This window comes from Vipera ursinii (assembly GCF_947247035.1).
Source record: "Vipera ursinii genome assembly, chromosome: 2".
Taxonomy (NCBI): domain Eukaryota; kingdom Metazoa; phylum Chordata; class Lepidosauria; order Squamata; family Viperidae; genus Vipera; species Vipera ursinii.
Window position 1 is genome coordinate 100,068,420 of NC_139513.1, and position 14,224 is coordinate 100,082,643.

The window sequence follows — 14,224 nt, forward strand, 5'->3', positions numbered from 1 at the left end:
CCCTGAAACTTTATATCTTCTACCCTGTATGCCCCCATGCATCTTCTCTCAACCTCCTACTTCCACAAAATTGTCTTTTCTAGTTTGTAGAACAGACAAATGATTTATTCCTCCAATTAAACCCCTTTTTGCTGCTGTGCACTGATTTCTGTGACTCCTCTCTCTCCCTTTCTCTCTCTCTGTCCTCTCCTTTCAAGTTTGTCCTTTGCTACTTAGACTTTACACTTACAAGGCAGGATGCACTGCATATCTAAGTTCTATTCAGCTCTTCAGATCTCCTTGATGTTATTAATTATCATAGTCAGCCTCTTGTCAACAATATGGAAAATATGTCCACAAGAAAACAAAACTGCTAATGCTAGCTGGCTTTGATTACAGGTGACAACCTTAAAAAAATGATGCTGTCTCTACATCTCACAACAAACAACAAACCTGAAGACTTTTTTATTCACACAATAAATATTTCAGGCAACATTTTGATTGACCATGTTCTTTATTTGTTCTAATCCAAGACCAACCTTCTTCAGATTTACTAGTCTAATGCCTGTGACATACACACATGCCTTTTCCATGGCTTATTAGACTTATTTTTCCTGGTCATTGTTTCTTTAGAACTCACTCACTTCCTGACAACTTTTATACAGAGAGATGCTTTAAAAATTGTTTACTTTTAAGAAATAAGACAGTGAACAGATTAAAGTATGTATTCTGAAGCAGGAAACCGAAGAAGAGCAATACATATTTCTGTATTTTGTTGCAGATATGCCTGTTAGATTCCATTTTCTTTTCCCTGGAAAAACTCTACCTTTACCTGATTAATTATAAGGATCAACTACACAATTATATTTATGCACAGAATTCAGTTGTATTTTTGGCCTTTCATTCATTAATTGTAATTTGGAGATGATTATTACTGAAATCACAATACTTAGGGAGTGGAACATTATTCTGTCTCTCTCCAACAGATATGAACAAAAATGATCATCTTTCTTCTGTATTTATGTATTTATCAAATTTATTGGCCACCCATCTTCCTGCAGAGTAACTCTGTATGGCTTGGAATAGATTTTTTAATTTTTTTTTTGGCACATTTACATAGCTGCCCATCTCAGTGACTTTGGCCAATGTGTAGCAATAAAGTAAAACAGTAAATAAATAAAAACAATCATTATTAAGAAATATAAAGCAACCATTGTTAAAAATGCAAGTCATTGGATACAGGAGAGAGAGTCGATTAATGAAAGAGCTGTCTAAGAATATTCACAATCTCCAGGGGACCCAGGTTTGAGGACTATACCAAGCCTTGATGGACGTATGGAACATTAGCAGGGATGGAGCTAAATTCACTTTTTGGGGGGGAGTGGGGGGAGGGAAGAGAAATGAATATTCCATAAAGCAAGTGGTGTAGCAGAGAAGACTCACCACCTTGGACTTGTCATATATAAGTCCCTAGCAGATGGACCCAAAGGATGCCCTCTCTGCCAGAAGTTTTCTTTACTACCACTGAGAACTTTGCCATTAAGCCTTGTAACCTGGACTAAAGAAATCTGTTTTCTGCACACGGAAAGCTTCCATCATGATTCCAATAGATGAGACTAGTAAAAGCAGAACTCCAAGGCAAGAGGTTTCCTTAAAAAACACATTTATTGGCTACAAAGTATCAGCACAGTCAAAAGTGAAACCAAGTCTGGAATTCCCTCTCAAGCATTACAATGTTACAAAGTTGAACTTCCCACCCCAGCACTATGTCATTATCCACGTTCCTCAATAAAATACTTTGCCGGACTTTCTAACAGAAGGCTTAGCCTGCCAAAAGTCAGACAGCAATGACCTTGGTTCCCATGGAACAATTTATTGTTTAGTCTAACCTTAAAACCACTCATCCCCCCTCCCAGTACTGTGGCAACCGAAAATGAAGCAAAAATGGCTTCAGCCAGGATCGTTGCAGTGTTGACAGCTTCCATTAGTAGTGCCTTCCCTCGGGCTGTGTAATAGATGAAGAGAAAGTCACAACATATGCAGTGCAACATAATTTTGCCCTTGAGCACAATGACAGCTCAGTACAGAATCCATTCTATCCACAGTAAGATGAGCAGAAGGAATGTCTTCTCTATCTAATGGGCCAATGCTGCTGTCACTTCATTGCCTGGCATCGAAGCAATGTACTACTGCCTTGCCATAAAACAGAGCGGTTCCCTGTACTTGTCCTGCCTGCAGACTGTACTTGTCCTGCCTGCAGACTGACAAATGAGGGGAGTCAAGAGATGAAAGCTAAAGTGTGATGGGAGAGATACAAATATCTTTTTCCCTTGGGCCAAAACTATTTATAAAATGACAGTGAGAAACACACTGTCAAAAAGGGAAGACACATGTCTCTTTTGCAACATCATCCAACAGCTTAGTATTTGCCTTCTCAAATAGATATTGGTCCTGCCTTCAGTATAATATTCCACCTTAAGGATAACTTCACTAGGACATTTTTCAAGAGCAGCCCTGTTGTTTTGGGTGGAACATGAAAAGCAAAGTTCACAGTGAGCCCGCATCCTTTGAATATTTAGCATCAGTACTGCTTTATATGCCTTTCTCCTATTCACTCATATTGGGCCAAAACTATTTATAAAACGACAGTGAGAAACACACTGTCAAAAAGGCAAGACACATGTCTCTTTCGCAACACCATCCAACAGCTTAGTATTTGCCTTCTCAAATAGATATTGGTCCTGCCTTCAGTATAATATTCCACCTTAAGGATAACTTCACTAGGACATTTTTCAAGAGCAGCCCTGTTGTTTTGGGTGGAACATGAGAAGCAAAGTTCACAGTGAGCCCGCATCCTTTGAATATTTAGCATCAGTACTGCTTTATATGCCTTTCTCCTATTCACTCATATTTTTCTCCATCTAGATATAGATTTAATAAAGGCCACATGTTGAGTACGAAGGTTCAGCATTTGCACTTCCATCTGGTAGTTGATTCAAGCATCTCATATTGGTCTATTGCTACAAACCAAGGAAATCCATCCAAAAACATCTAAAGCAAACCCAAAGACCCAATTACCAAAGGAGAAAAAACAACCCCAGTATTCATCTACAACTTATAAAATAAGGACTATAACAGTCTCTGTGTAGGACAGCAGATAGAAGTATACATCCACAAATATTGATTGGTAATTGGAAGTCATGACAAAAAAAACACACACAAAAACCCTTAATATTGCAAGACATGGTTTGAGAAACATAACATTTTAAATCAGGCCAAATCTAAAAATGCTAGGGAATTCCTGGAAGCCTGGGAGTAGACAAATCAAGCCAGTCAGACAGATAAACTCCATCTACATACTATTTAAAGTTATAACCAAAAGACAAGAAAGGAAACAAACAACTCGGGGTACATCATTCTTCTCAGCCAATACCTTGATAAGCAGGAAATGGCACCAGATAAACAACCAAGGAAGAAACAATGCTCCAATCAAGGAAAGATCAAAGAAGAAATCATGCCCAACCAAACTACCTTTGAGTTTTTAAGAAGATTTGTTGAATTACACACTATCCTAGGGTGCATATTTCATTGTTTTAGTCCTGTTTCCTTGCAAAGATTCCTAAAATGTTATAAGCCAAGAATAAGAAGCAGTAATTAAAAGCAGAAAATAGAGGGTTATGAAGTCAAGAGGAGAACAAACTGAAAAAGAAGAGGATCTTCAGTTCTGGATTCAAACCAAAAGTAGTGTGCTTACCTACTAGTACAACAGTTCAGCTACTAGGTTGTATGTGATTTGCTTAATGACTGTGATTTAATACCATGTGATTTTTGTAATGACATTTACAAGACATAATCAACTGATTTGGAAAGCTTGAGATACATTTAATTTTTAAATGAATTATTTCTGATTTTAAGTCTCTGGGTCCTCAAATTCTAATTTCCCACAGAACTGCAGATCTTCTTCCCTTAATTTTAGATAGAACTAGTGAAGAATCACACAATAAAATGTATGCATTCATCTGATATTTAAGATTAACAGCAGTGACATTACCAAATGATACACAAAACTGATCATACCTTTTTGAATTCACCAGTATGTTTATATTCACATAACATCATGTCAAAGAATATTGGGATGGTGGCTTTCCGCAGTTCAGCTTCAGGGATCAGGGTCATTTCTAAGATAGGTCCAACCATTCCTGGAATAAAGCGGATCTTATTCTGTCCTGGAACAATGTACAGAAGAGAATGTTAATAATAACAACCAGTGGTGCACCATCCTTTCAATACCATTATAACATTTCTATTTCAATGGTTTATTTTAACTTTCTTTTAGATTTTAGAGCTGACATTTAAAGAAGGATTGATGATTCAACATTTCTAGTTGAGAAGCAAACTATTTACAAAAGAACAACAAATACCTTTTCACATCAGTTTTGTAACTCTTGTATTGTTTACAAATTAGTAAAATATTTATGATGATTTCCACAATGGGAGAAGCAATGATTAGATGATACGTATGTAATGCAGGGACGCGGTGGCTCAGTGGGTTAGGATGCTGAGCTTGTTGATCAGAAGGTTGGCAGTTTGGCAGGTCGAATCCCGAGTACGGCATAGCAGAGTGAGCACCTGTTACTCGTCCCAGCTTCTGCCCAGGCCCCCATAGGCACCCCATAGCAGTTCGAAAGCACGTAAAAATGCAAGTAGAAAAATAGGGACCACTCCGGCGGGAAGGTAACAGCGCTCCATGCGCCTTTGGCATCTAGTCATGCCGGCCACATGACCACGGAGATGTCCTCGGACAAGTGTTGGCTCTTCGGCTTTGAAATGGAGATGAGCACCGGCCCCTAGAGTTGGAAACAACTAGCACACATGTGCAGGGGAACCTTTACCTTTACCTTTATGTAATGCAGAAACTCCATAAGTAGAATAATACTAGTTATTACCAATAGCAGTCAGTTTCTTTGTTCTTTCACTAGTTACAATTTTTTTTAAATCCTATTTATATCCCGCCCTTCTCCGAAGACTCAGGGTGGCTTACAATTTAAAGCACAAATCAATGTGCTTAGCAATAGATGGCAGTGCCTGGAATGGCTGCGGCTACATTGGCTCTTGAAGGCAAATAGTTTTGGGAGGGATAGTAAGGGCTATAGGCCACATGATCAGGAAATTTTAATGTGTTTGAGCAACATGGTGGAACTAAAGTAACATACGACATACGACTGACAATCTTTGCTGGCATGGTGAGTTTCTAGTTGTTTTGGAACTGTTGGTGAGACTGTTAAAAGTCATTGGCACTGTTTGAATTTGTTCTACCAGCAGCAAGGTCGGACTGCTGGCCCAGTGATGGATTCTACTGCAAATCAGGGCTGTTTCCAGAGGAGGCAGAGGAGGAGAGGACCTGGAGCTTATGGAGCAAAGGAACTGGATAAGGCTGTCGGCAGGCCCAGAGGAAGAGAGATAGGCTTTTGGAGGAGTTGGTGGCGGCGGCAGCGTGCTCCAGGGGTGAAAAGAAGCAAGGCCTCTTTAAGGAAAAGGTGGAAGAGTCAGGATCAGAAAAAGGAAAGAAGGCGAGGTTGTCAGAATACAAGCGAATTTGAGGGCTAATCCACATGGAGCCCCATTTCCATCTGTCCTGTGTGCCATTGTTCACTCCCTAGAGACTAAAATGGACAATGTGAAATTTGAGCGGCCATGAACAAGAAGTATATATCGGAGGTGGTGACCCTTTGAGAGCTGTATGCAATGAAATTTCATTTTGATGTATGCCGATTGGTGTACATTCAAAGTGACAATAAAGTTATCATCAATAGCCTTCATTCTATGTATATGCCTGCTTATTAGGGCTTTCTCCCACCAAGCGGCATTATTACAAAGTCAGCTTATTGCCCCCAACAATCTGGGTCCTCAATTTGATTGCCTAACTTCTGCTTTACTTGAAGGGTCCTTGCTGCTCTCTGAGCTTGCTTGTTTTCTTGCATATGTTTCATTACCCAAACTAGGCAACATCATCAGTGCTAGTAAGGAGTGTGGTTTGCTGTCCATTTATATTCTGGTGGCTCACCCTGGTGAGCGTAGTCTTAAAGATTCTTTGGTTGGGCTGTTTACTGTTGGCTCCTTTGGCAGTTTCTTGATTGGGTTATTGATTACTTGATGGTTGGTCTGATGTTAACCTTGGAGTTAATGCTGATCTGGGTGCTGACTGCTGGTGGAGAAATGCTGGGGTCTTTTTGTTAAATTTTTGGCTGTTTGATTGTCTCTTTTGCATAGTCTGCTTTACTTAGTTATTCTATTATGGTTAGATGAATAAATTACAACCAGAATGATTTCTTCTTAGTTATTCACCTGTAAGCTACTATCCCACGTCAACATGAGCAAAGGGCTGAATTGTATATGAAATAATTTAAAATATCTGAGATAGGATGATTGATAGATAGGTAGACAGGTAGATAGATAGATAGATAGATAGATAGATAGATAGATAGATAGATAGATAGATAGATAATCAGTCTTTCATAATTTGGTACTTCAATATGATTTTTCCCCCGAATAGCTGCATTCCCAAGATATCTGGAGGGTGCTAAGTTAGGGAAAAAAGCTATATGGTTTGTAAGTCTAATGTCCTTTCTATGACAGTATTGCATTATAAGACCTTAAGCTTCCACTATTGTTATGGTCTACTCACAGTTCAAGACTGTAATATAATATGCCTGTTTACTATTACAGGCAATGCATATTGCATATCAGATAACCCACATGAGTTGGCTGTGTACACAGACTTCTTTTAATGGTTACTATTACCAACATTTAATCAATGAATGTTCTTGGAAGAGAAAATAATTCTATTTCCTCATCTCTTCCCATCAAAACCAATTTATCAGAGAAAAACATTACAGTAGTCTCTGATATGTTTCTTGTCTCTATCACAGTTGGAAAAAAACACACATCTACTTTGATTCCTGGACGAATAATGCCAACCATTAGAAAGCTCAGAATAGAAATGATGTCCTGGTAACTCTATTATAGATTGGCTGCACAATGACTTAAAGCAACATGAAATAGAGCGCCACTGGAGTCTGCCTTAGGAAGCATTTGCAATTATGACAGATGATGAAAAAAGAAAAAAGAAGCTTGTAAATGTCACCTCTAACAAAAAAAAACCAAGCTTTGAAATATTTTTAGTCATGAAATATTCCTCCATACCCCCTCCCTCTCCCTCTCTCTCACTCTTTTCTCTTCCTCTTCACCAATTCCAAAATCTCTCTCTATTTCCCTTTTTCCCTTTCTTTCTCCTCCTCTTCACCAATTCCTCTCTCTCTCTCTCTCTCTCTCTCTCTCTCTCTCTCTCTCTCTCTCTCTCTCTCTCTCTCTCTCTCTCTCTCTCTCTCTGTTTGTGTGTGTGTGTGTGTGTGTGTGTGTGTATAAAACAAAGTAAAATACAATAAGGTTCAAAGTATTGGTTGATCACCTTTATGGTTCTCCCTCTTGCAGTATTTCATCATGCCTAATGTTTCAGAGCAGAGATGAAAAACCAGCAGCAGGTATAGGTTTGATTATCTGTATAGCATTATGGACATCTGGTCCAATAAACAACAAATTGCACAGTAATGAACTCTGGACATTCTTTGCAGAGTCTAATTTGACAGTTTGACAGGCATCATCTAGAGACTTTCACTTCTGAGTAAGTGGAAAGGGTACTTGCTCAATTTCATTTTAAACTCTCCCACATAACTAAAACCTGGGTAGCTGTATATTTCCAGTTGCAGAACAATAGATGAAGAGACAACTTAGATGCCACCTAGCTCCTAATCTTTCAAAAATCTTTATTTATTTGGAAGTATGCTATGCAACATCAAGAAAATTGATGGAAGCTTCAAAATCTTCCTGCCTGCCTTCCTTCCTGCCTGCCTTCCTGATTTACCAGCATCAGAAATCTTTTAAAAAAATGAGTAAATTTTTCTAACGTTGAAAGAAAAATCTTCATCAGGATCCAGTCCAAGCCAGGAACAAAATAGAGATTGCTTTAGGAAAGAATGTTCTTGTTTATTGAGTGGCTGACCACATGGAGCTGGGAGTGTGGGTTTTTATACCTTCTTGGGTGTTTGGCATTCTTCCTGTTCCTGTGGCATGAACATTAACCTGAGGTTCAGTGTGCTCTTGTGGTATTCTAATGGTGGTGGGTTAATCCTATTGTGTCCTAAAGGTCATGTCCTGCTTCTCTGGGGCTGTGGCTCATGGCTAGGTCCGTGTTAGATAGTTTGGGTGAGGTGTTGTTGGTTCTAGGGATCTTTGTCTTTCTAATCCCATCAGCTATAAGCTTTCTGGCTCCAGTCTTTCTGAAAGGATGATCAAATCTGCATTTCTATAAACCTGGCCTTTGCTTGGGGCAGAGTAAGTTGGGGAGGGGGGTTCTGCCTAAGATTTTCTGTTATTCCTTTAGGGAGATATATTTTGCTTTTTAAAGATCCCCCAAAATATTTCTTTCTCTAGGAGGGGTGCTGTTTTTCTACACTAGTATAATGTTATTCTAGTTTTACATAATTAAATTATCTTATATCATTTTAAAACTACAGTTCATTCTTAAAATCAAATTAGTATGCAAGTATCAATAACAGTAATCAGCACAAACATGAAAAATTACAATCCACTAAATAAGGAATTTATCCTTGAGGTATGAGCCCAGACAAATTAACAACTATAATTATCTAGCCTGAAAGAAATAAGAAAGAAAGGCATACCATTTCATAGCATCTAAATCTATCTTATTTAACAAATGATACAATGCTTTCAGGTTAAAATGTGATGATAAGAGAAATTTTAGATGTGGTACAAGCTCATGTGCAGAATTACAGTCCCCCCAAATTTACACAATAAATAAAATGTTGTATTAGATTTATCTTTCAAGCATGAGGTTATAACTTCTCCAATGTACAGTATCCTTGTAATGCTGACCATGCTAAAGTTAGGGCACTTTGTTGAAATATGTTTAGTCATATTAATAAAAATTAATAGAAAGATGGCAGGTTGGAAAGTCAACTTATTTTAGAAAAGTAATAGCTGGATGAGACTATGTTTTTATTTTAGCATAGAAATGCAAAGGTTATTTTATTTTTTATTATTTATTTATTTATTAAATTTTTATACCACCCTTCTCCCGAAGGACTCAGGGCGGTGTACAGGGCAATAAATATAAAAACGATGTACAAAAGTTAAAAAACAATTAAATATTATGCCTGAATATAAACAATAATTAAAAAACATGTTAAAACCCCAACCCTTAACCCATCAAACCAGGCTGGATTGCTCGAATAAATAAATTTTTAGATCCCGCCGGAAGGAGCGAAGGTCGGGGGCCATCCGGAGCTCGACCGGCAAGCAATTCCACAGGTCTGGTGCGCCCACAGAGAACGCCCTCCCCCTGGGGGCCACCAATCGACATTCTTTGATCGGAGGCACCCTGAGGAGGCCCTCTCTGTGGGAGCGCACTGGACGGAGGGAAGTTGACGCCGGCCGCAGGTGTTGCCGTAAGTAATCCAGACCCATGCCATGTAGGTCTTTGTAAGTCATTACCAACACCTTGAATCTCACCCAGAGGGCAACCGGCAGCCAATGCAGCTCACGGAGCAAAGGTGTAAGATGGGAGTATCGGGAGACTCCCAACACAACTCGCACGGCTGCATTCTGCACCAGTTGGAGCCTCCGAGTGGTCTTCAAGGGCAGCCCCATGTAGAGAGCATTACAGTAGTCCAGACGAGAGGTCACGAGCGCATGAGTGACTGTACGCAAGGCATCCCAGTCCAGATAGGGCTGCAACTGGCACACCAGGCGAACCTGGGCAAAGGCCCCCCTAGTCACAGCTCCAATATGCTCTTCTAAAGAGAGCTGTGAGTCTAGTAGGACCCCCAAGTTGCGCGCCCTATCTACGGGGGGTAATAGCTCACCCCCCATGGCAAGAGATGGAATAATCTGAATTTCCCGGGATGCCGGCACGTACAGCCACTCAGTCTTGTCAGGGTTGAGCCGAAGCCTTGGCTATAACTATCATTGTATTCAACTGTGTATTGTACTAACATTTGTCAATTGTTATACACTACATACTTTTGGTGAGATGTGTGGTTATATAAGTGTGCTTGCTGAATAAATAAATACTTTTAGAATTTGTCTTATTCCATTATAAATGATTTTTCAAAATTATTGAACTTTACAACATTGCCAGGAAATATATGATATAAGCTGATTGAACTACGTGTTACAATTATTACATTTCCATCAGTTTTTAGAAAATGAATTATCAGTTTTAGAAATCAATACTGGAGTAATATAACATTGGTAAAACTAATCAATTTTCTCTAAATGTGATATACCCTGTAAATTTAATATTTTTCTTCCACTAAAATTCTTACTGTTGCACACAATTTAATCCATCAAAATGTTGCATCTAGTTGTTACAAATCCTTTAATCTCTTTTTCTAATGAGTTTTTTAATACGTGCTGGATTCTCACCTTTTTAATTTAAGGGAAAAAAATAATTTCTATAAACCTCCAGTTTTTGAGAATTTTAAGTCACTGATGATTCATAATTGTTTGATAGGTTTATATACAAATAGCGGAAGAAAAATACTTTTTTCCCCTGTATAACATATAATTAAACATGGTATTCTGTTATAATGAAAGGGATTTTTTCAAGTGGCTGTAACCAAAGTTCCATCTTTATTCTGTATCAATCTGATATTAAGCAGCTGCTTTCATCATTTTGCTGGCTTTTCTATTTTCAAGAAAAATGACATTGTATTGTTGGATACAACACCAAAACAGCGCCATCCAGCTATGACTATTCTGAAACAACAGCCATAGATAGCAGTAAAAAATAAAAAAAAAATCATGCTGATAGATTGAAACTTAAATAAACAGATTCTTCCTTCGCATGAAAGCAAACAGACACACTTGCTACTGAGATAAACCTTGGTGGCTGGCCATTCCATTTTCTTGCATAGAAGCTTCCCTTCAAGCTGCAAAATTGCCTTGAATTATAATTATAGATCAGCTACATTATTATAGGGAGTTGTAATGGACCAGCTCCAGTTCAATCCCTGCTAACTTGGCAGTAAAATTAATCAAGTCCAAGCTCAGCTAATTCAAGAAGCAGCTCTACATTTCTATAACCAAAACTAAGACACATATTCTTATCTCTGAACAGGAGTTCATTTGCTAAACCAACACTCAAAAAAATGACCTTCTCTAAAACTGATATCCAGGAATGCTATTCCCTTCACCCAGAAAGATCCATGTTAAGGGCAGTGTCTATACCTGTCAAAGTTAGTAGTCGATAAGGTGATCATAATACCTTTTGCTATCAATGAAAGATCTTTGCTTAGTCCTCTTTCTACTATTTTCAGTTTGTCTCCTTGTTCTAGTTCTTAATAGTATTGAACAATGTTCCATGTGTAGAAGTTTCTGTGTTGTTATCTGCCGGACATTCAGGCACATATTTTGTAAATAAGGTGCCAGGTACTTCATAACACAACATAAATGTAATAAAAACAGTTTTAATAAAATGGAACATCCCATTAGAAAAGGTCTCCATCAGAACCAGAGGTGGACCATCCCTGCTTTCACGTACTCTAACTTACCAAGTTTGTACCACATGTCACGGATAGCAAAACCAATTAAACGTCTCATGTCTCCATATCTGAAAGGGAAAGCAGAAGTCATTATCTTCATCCTAGCTTTCTTGTCTAAATGAGAAGCAAAAATCACTTTTCAATGATTAAAAACAAGACCTACTTGTTCAGGATCTTAAGGCATTTACCATGGGAGAATTGCTCTAGCTGCAAGGTGTCCTGGGTGATAAAAGCCACTGCAAGATGAAAATAGTTGTTCCAGAGCTGTAAATTGAGCAGAAGACAGAACACCAAATTGTTATCATGCATTTTTCCTGAAATGGAAGGTTGTATTAAGCTGTGTAAAACCTAAATAATTTATGAAGGCAGCCAGCAGAAAGGATTTAATATGATGCAAAGTTTTGGGCTATTATTATATTGCAATTAGAATAAAAAGGCAAGAGTGTGTTTTTTATACCCACCAGCCTGCATTCCCTGAGTAGCATCTGGATATTCACATAGGGTTCATTAGCTTATAAACAATAACATTACCGTGCACCCTGAGAACTTTTGCATATACCAGATTCAGAATAATTTTCCATCTCCAACCAAGGAATGCAGATTTAGAGGTAAAATTATAATATCATAAATTCTTCATAACTGCTTCATGGGGAAAAAAAGCTCCTTGATTTTAGCAAAATTAAATTCTAAAAGATGCATATGAAATAAAACCGAAAATAACCTGTTATTTTTAACCTCAAGAATTACACTATGAGGCTATGAAGAGTTCTGTATTTTCATCAGTTTTATTTTCATTGTACTAATAGGTAAAATTTTGACCACATTTCTCAATGATGAAAAACAGAAATACCTAATTCCATGCTCCTGGAATATATTTTGATCCTAGTTTTCAAATATCAGTATAACAATATTTTAATAGCAAAAATTACCTATAGCAACATTTAACTAGAAAAAGCTGCAACACCTTGATCAAAATAGTTCCTCCTTTTTCCACACAAGGGAGATTTTTCTCATACATAATATTTTTATAGTTTATATATTTCAGCAAACTATAAATTGTGAGTGATATTTATTTCTATATATTGCACCCCCATCAGTTTAAAGAGCTGATATTCATATTAACTGCCTTTTAGTAAGCTTCAGAGAGGAATACTGCAAGAATTTACACAGCCATATATTATTATTATTATTATTATTAGTAGTAGTAGTAGTAGTAGTAGCAGTTGTAGTAGTATGACGATGTGAGATGGCATTAGAGTCTGCACCAAAACCCAAATCTTTCTAACCATTGCTACTATGAAAGGCATCTTGAGGTATGGATCCTGTGGCTAAGGAACTTTAGGACGCCTACAGCTATTATGAATGAGGAAGGTGTGGCCCAGTTCTAGCATTAGGATAATTAATCTAGCCAATTTTGTGTAGCAGTTAAGGCACCAGGTTAGAAACCAGGTGACTCTGAGTTGTATACCTGCCTTTGGTACAAAGCCAAACTCAATGGCTTTGGACTAGATGATCTCTCTCAGCCCAACGCACCTCATGGAGTTGTGCGAAAGTAGGAGGAGGAAGGAGTATTAGGTGGCCTTGAACTAAGTCTGACAGTGATGGAGTCCTTTGGATCAGAAGAGGAAAAACTTTAGAGGCTGTGTGCTGCCTTCTGTCCCCACATCTCCTTAACAACAACAAAACCTTGTGGATTAACCTCTGAGGCAGCAAAGCATGTTCAAATGGCATACAACACAATCGTAGTGGCATACAGCACAATATCCTTTTTGAAAAGCTCTTCCTCCCAGATCCCCATCTGTCAGCATTATGTTTCTATAAGCACTGCATTCTCCTGATCTAAAATAAAGCTTTGTTTGGGTAAATGGAGGGAAGTGTTCATCAAATGAAAAGAGATAAGAAAATAGAATCTTGCACTCTTGTGGAGCTGAAAAACAAGTGAAGTTTGTTTTCTTCAATGTTGTCTTTCTGTTTCTAGACTTCATAAAACTTACAAGAAAACAAACAAAAGCACTCCAGTCAGGATCAGGATTTTCTTTTGTGTTTTCTCCTGAAACTTCTGGAACAACTAACTCCAGTGAGTTTTCAAAAAGTGAAACATATACAAGCAGTGCAAGGTAAGCATATACAAATATGAGATTAAAGGCATGCTTAATAATTTACAATTCTTACATAGCCACTATCTCACCTAGTGACTCTACGCAGTTCATAGTAAAAATGTAAATATAGCACATTGAAAAGATTTATTATCAAAATAAGGCAGTCAAAATCCCATATGTGTTGGATCCAACTAGCAATCTAACGCAAATATCCAAAGAAAAATCAGATCTTCATGGTTTTCTAAAAGGCTAACAGATTTGGGGTCAAATGGTCTTACAACCTCTAATATCTAAATTTCCAGGAAGGCCAGCCAATTTCTCTGTGGACCATCTTCTAAAAGAGTCGAAGCCCTTTATTAGTTGTGCAGTAGCCAAATTCAGTGTTGCAATGAAAACAATGTATAACTGTGGTCACAGAAATTATTCCTCCTCTTTTATTCATCACTTTAGATTTAATATGCTTTAGCTATCTTCTTTTAAGTGATATTTATTTTACTTCCTAGGTTGTAATATTTTTAACTCTTC

The 14,224-nt window shown here is 37.9% G+C and overlaps 1 protein-coding gene across 1 annotated transcript in view; it reads right to left on the reverse strand.

Moving 5' to 3' along the window:
* Positions 1 to 14,224, reverse strand: part of DOCK2 (dedicator of cytokinesis 2) — a 341,341-nt gene that overhangs the window by 75,614 nt on the left and 251,503 nt on the right. Inside the window, exons 31-33 of the mRNA XM_083351346.1 lie at positions 11,764 to 11,864; positions 11,610 to 11,668; positions 4,057 to 4,205 (exon numbers count right to left, since the gene is read on the reverse strand). Of these exons, the coding sequence (XP_083207472.1) occupies positions 4,057 to 4,205; positions 11,610 to 11,668; positions 11,764 to 11,864 (309 nt within the window). The remainder of the gene's footprint in view (positions 1 to 4,056; positions 4,206 to 11,609; positions 11,669 to 11,763; positions 11,865 to 14,224) is intronic.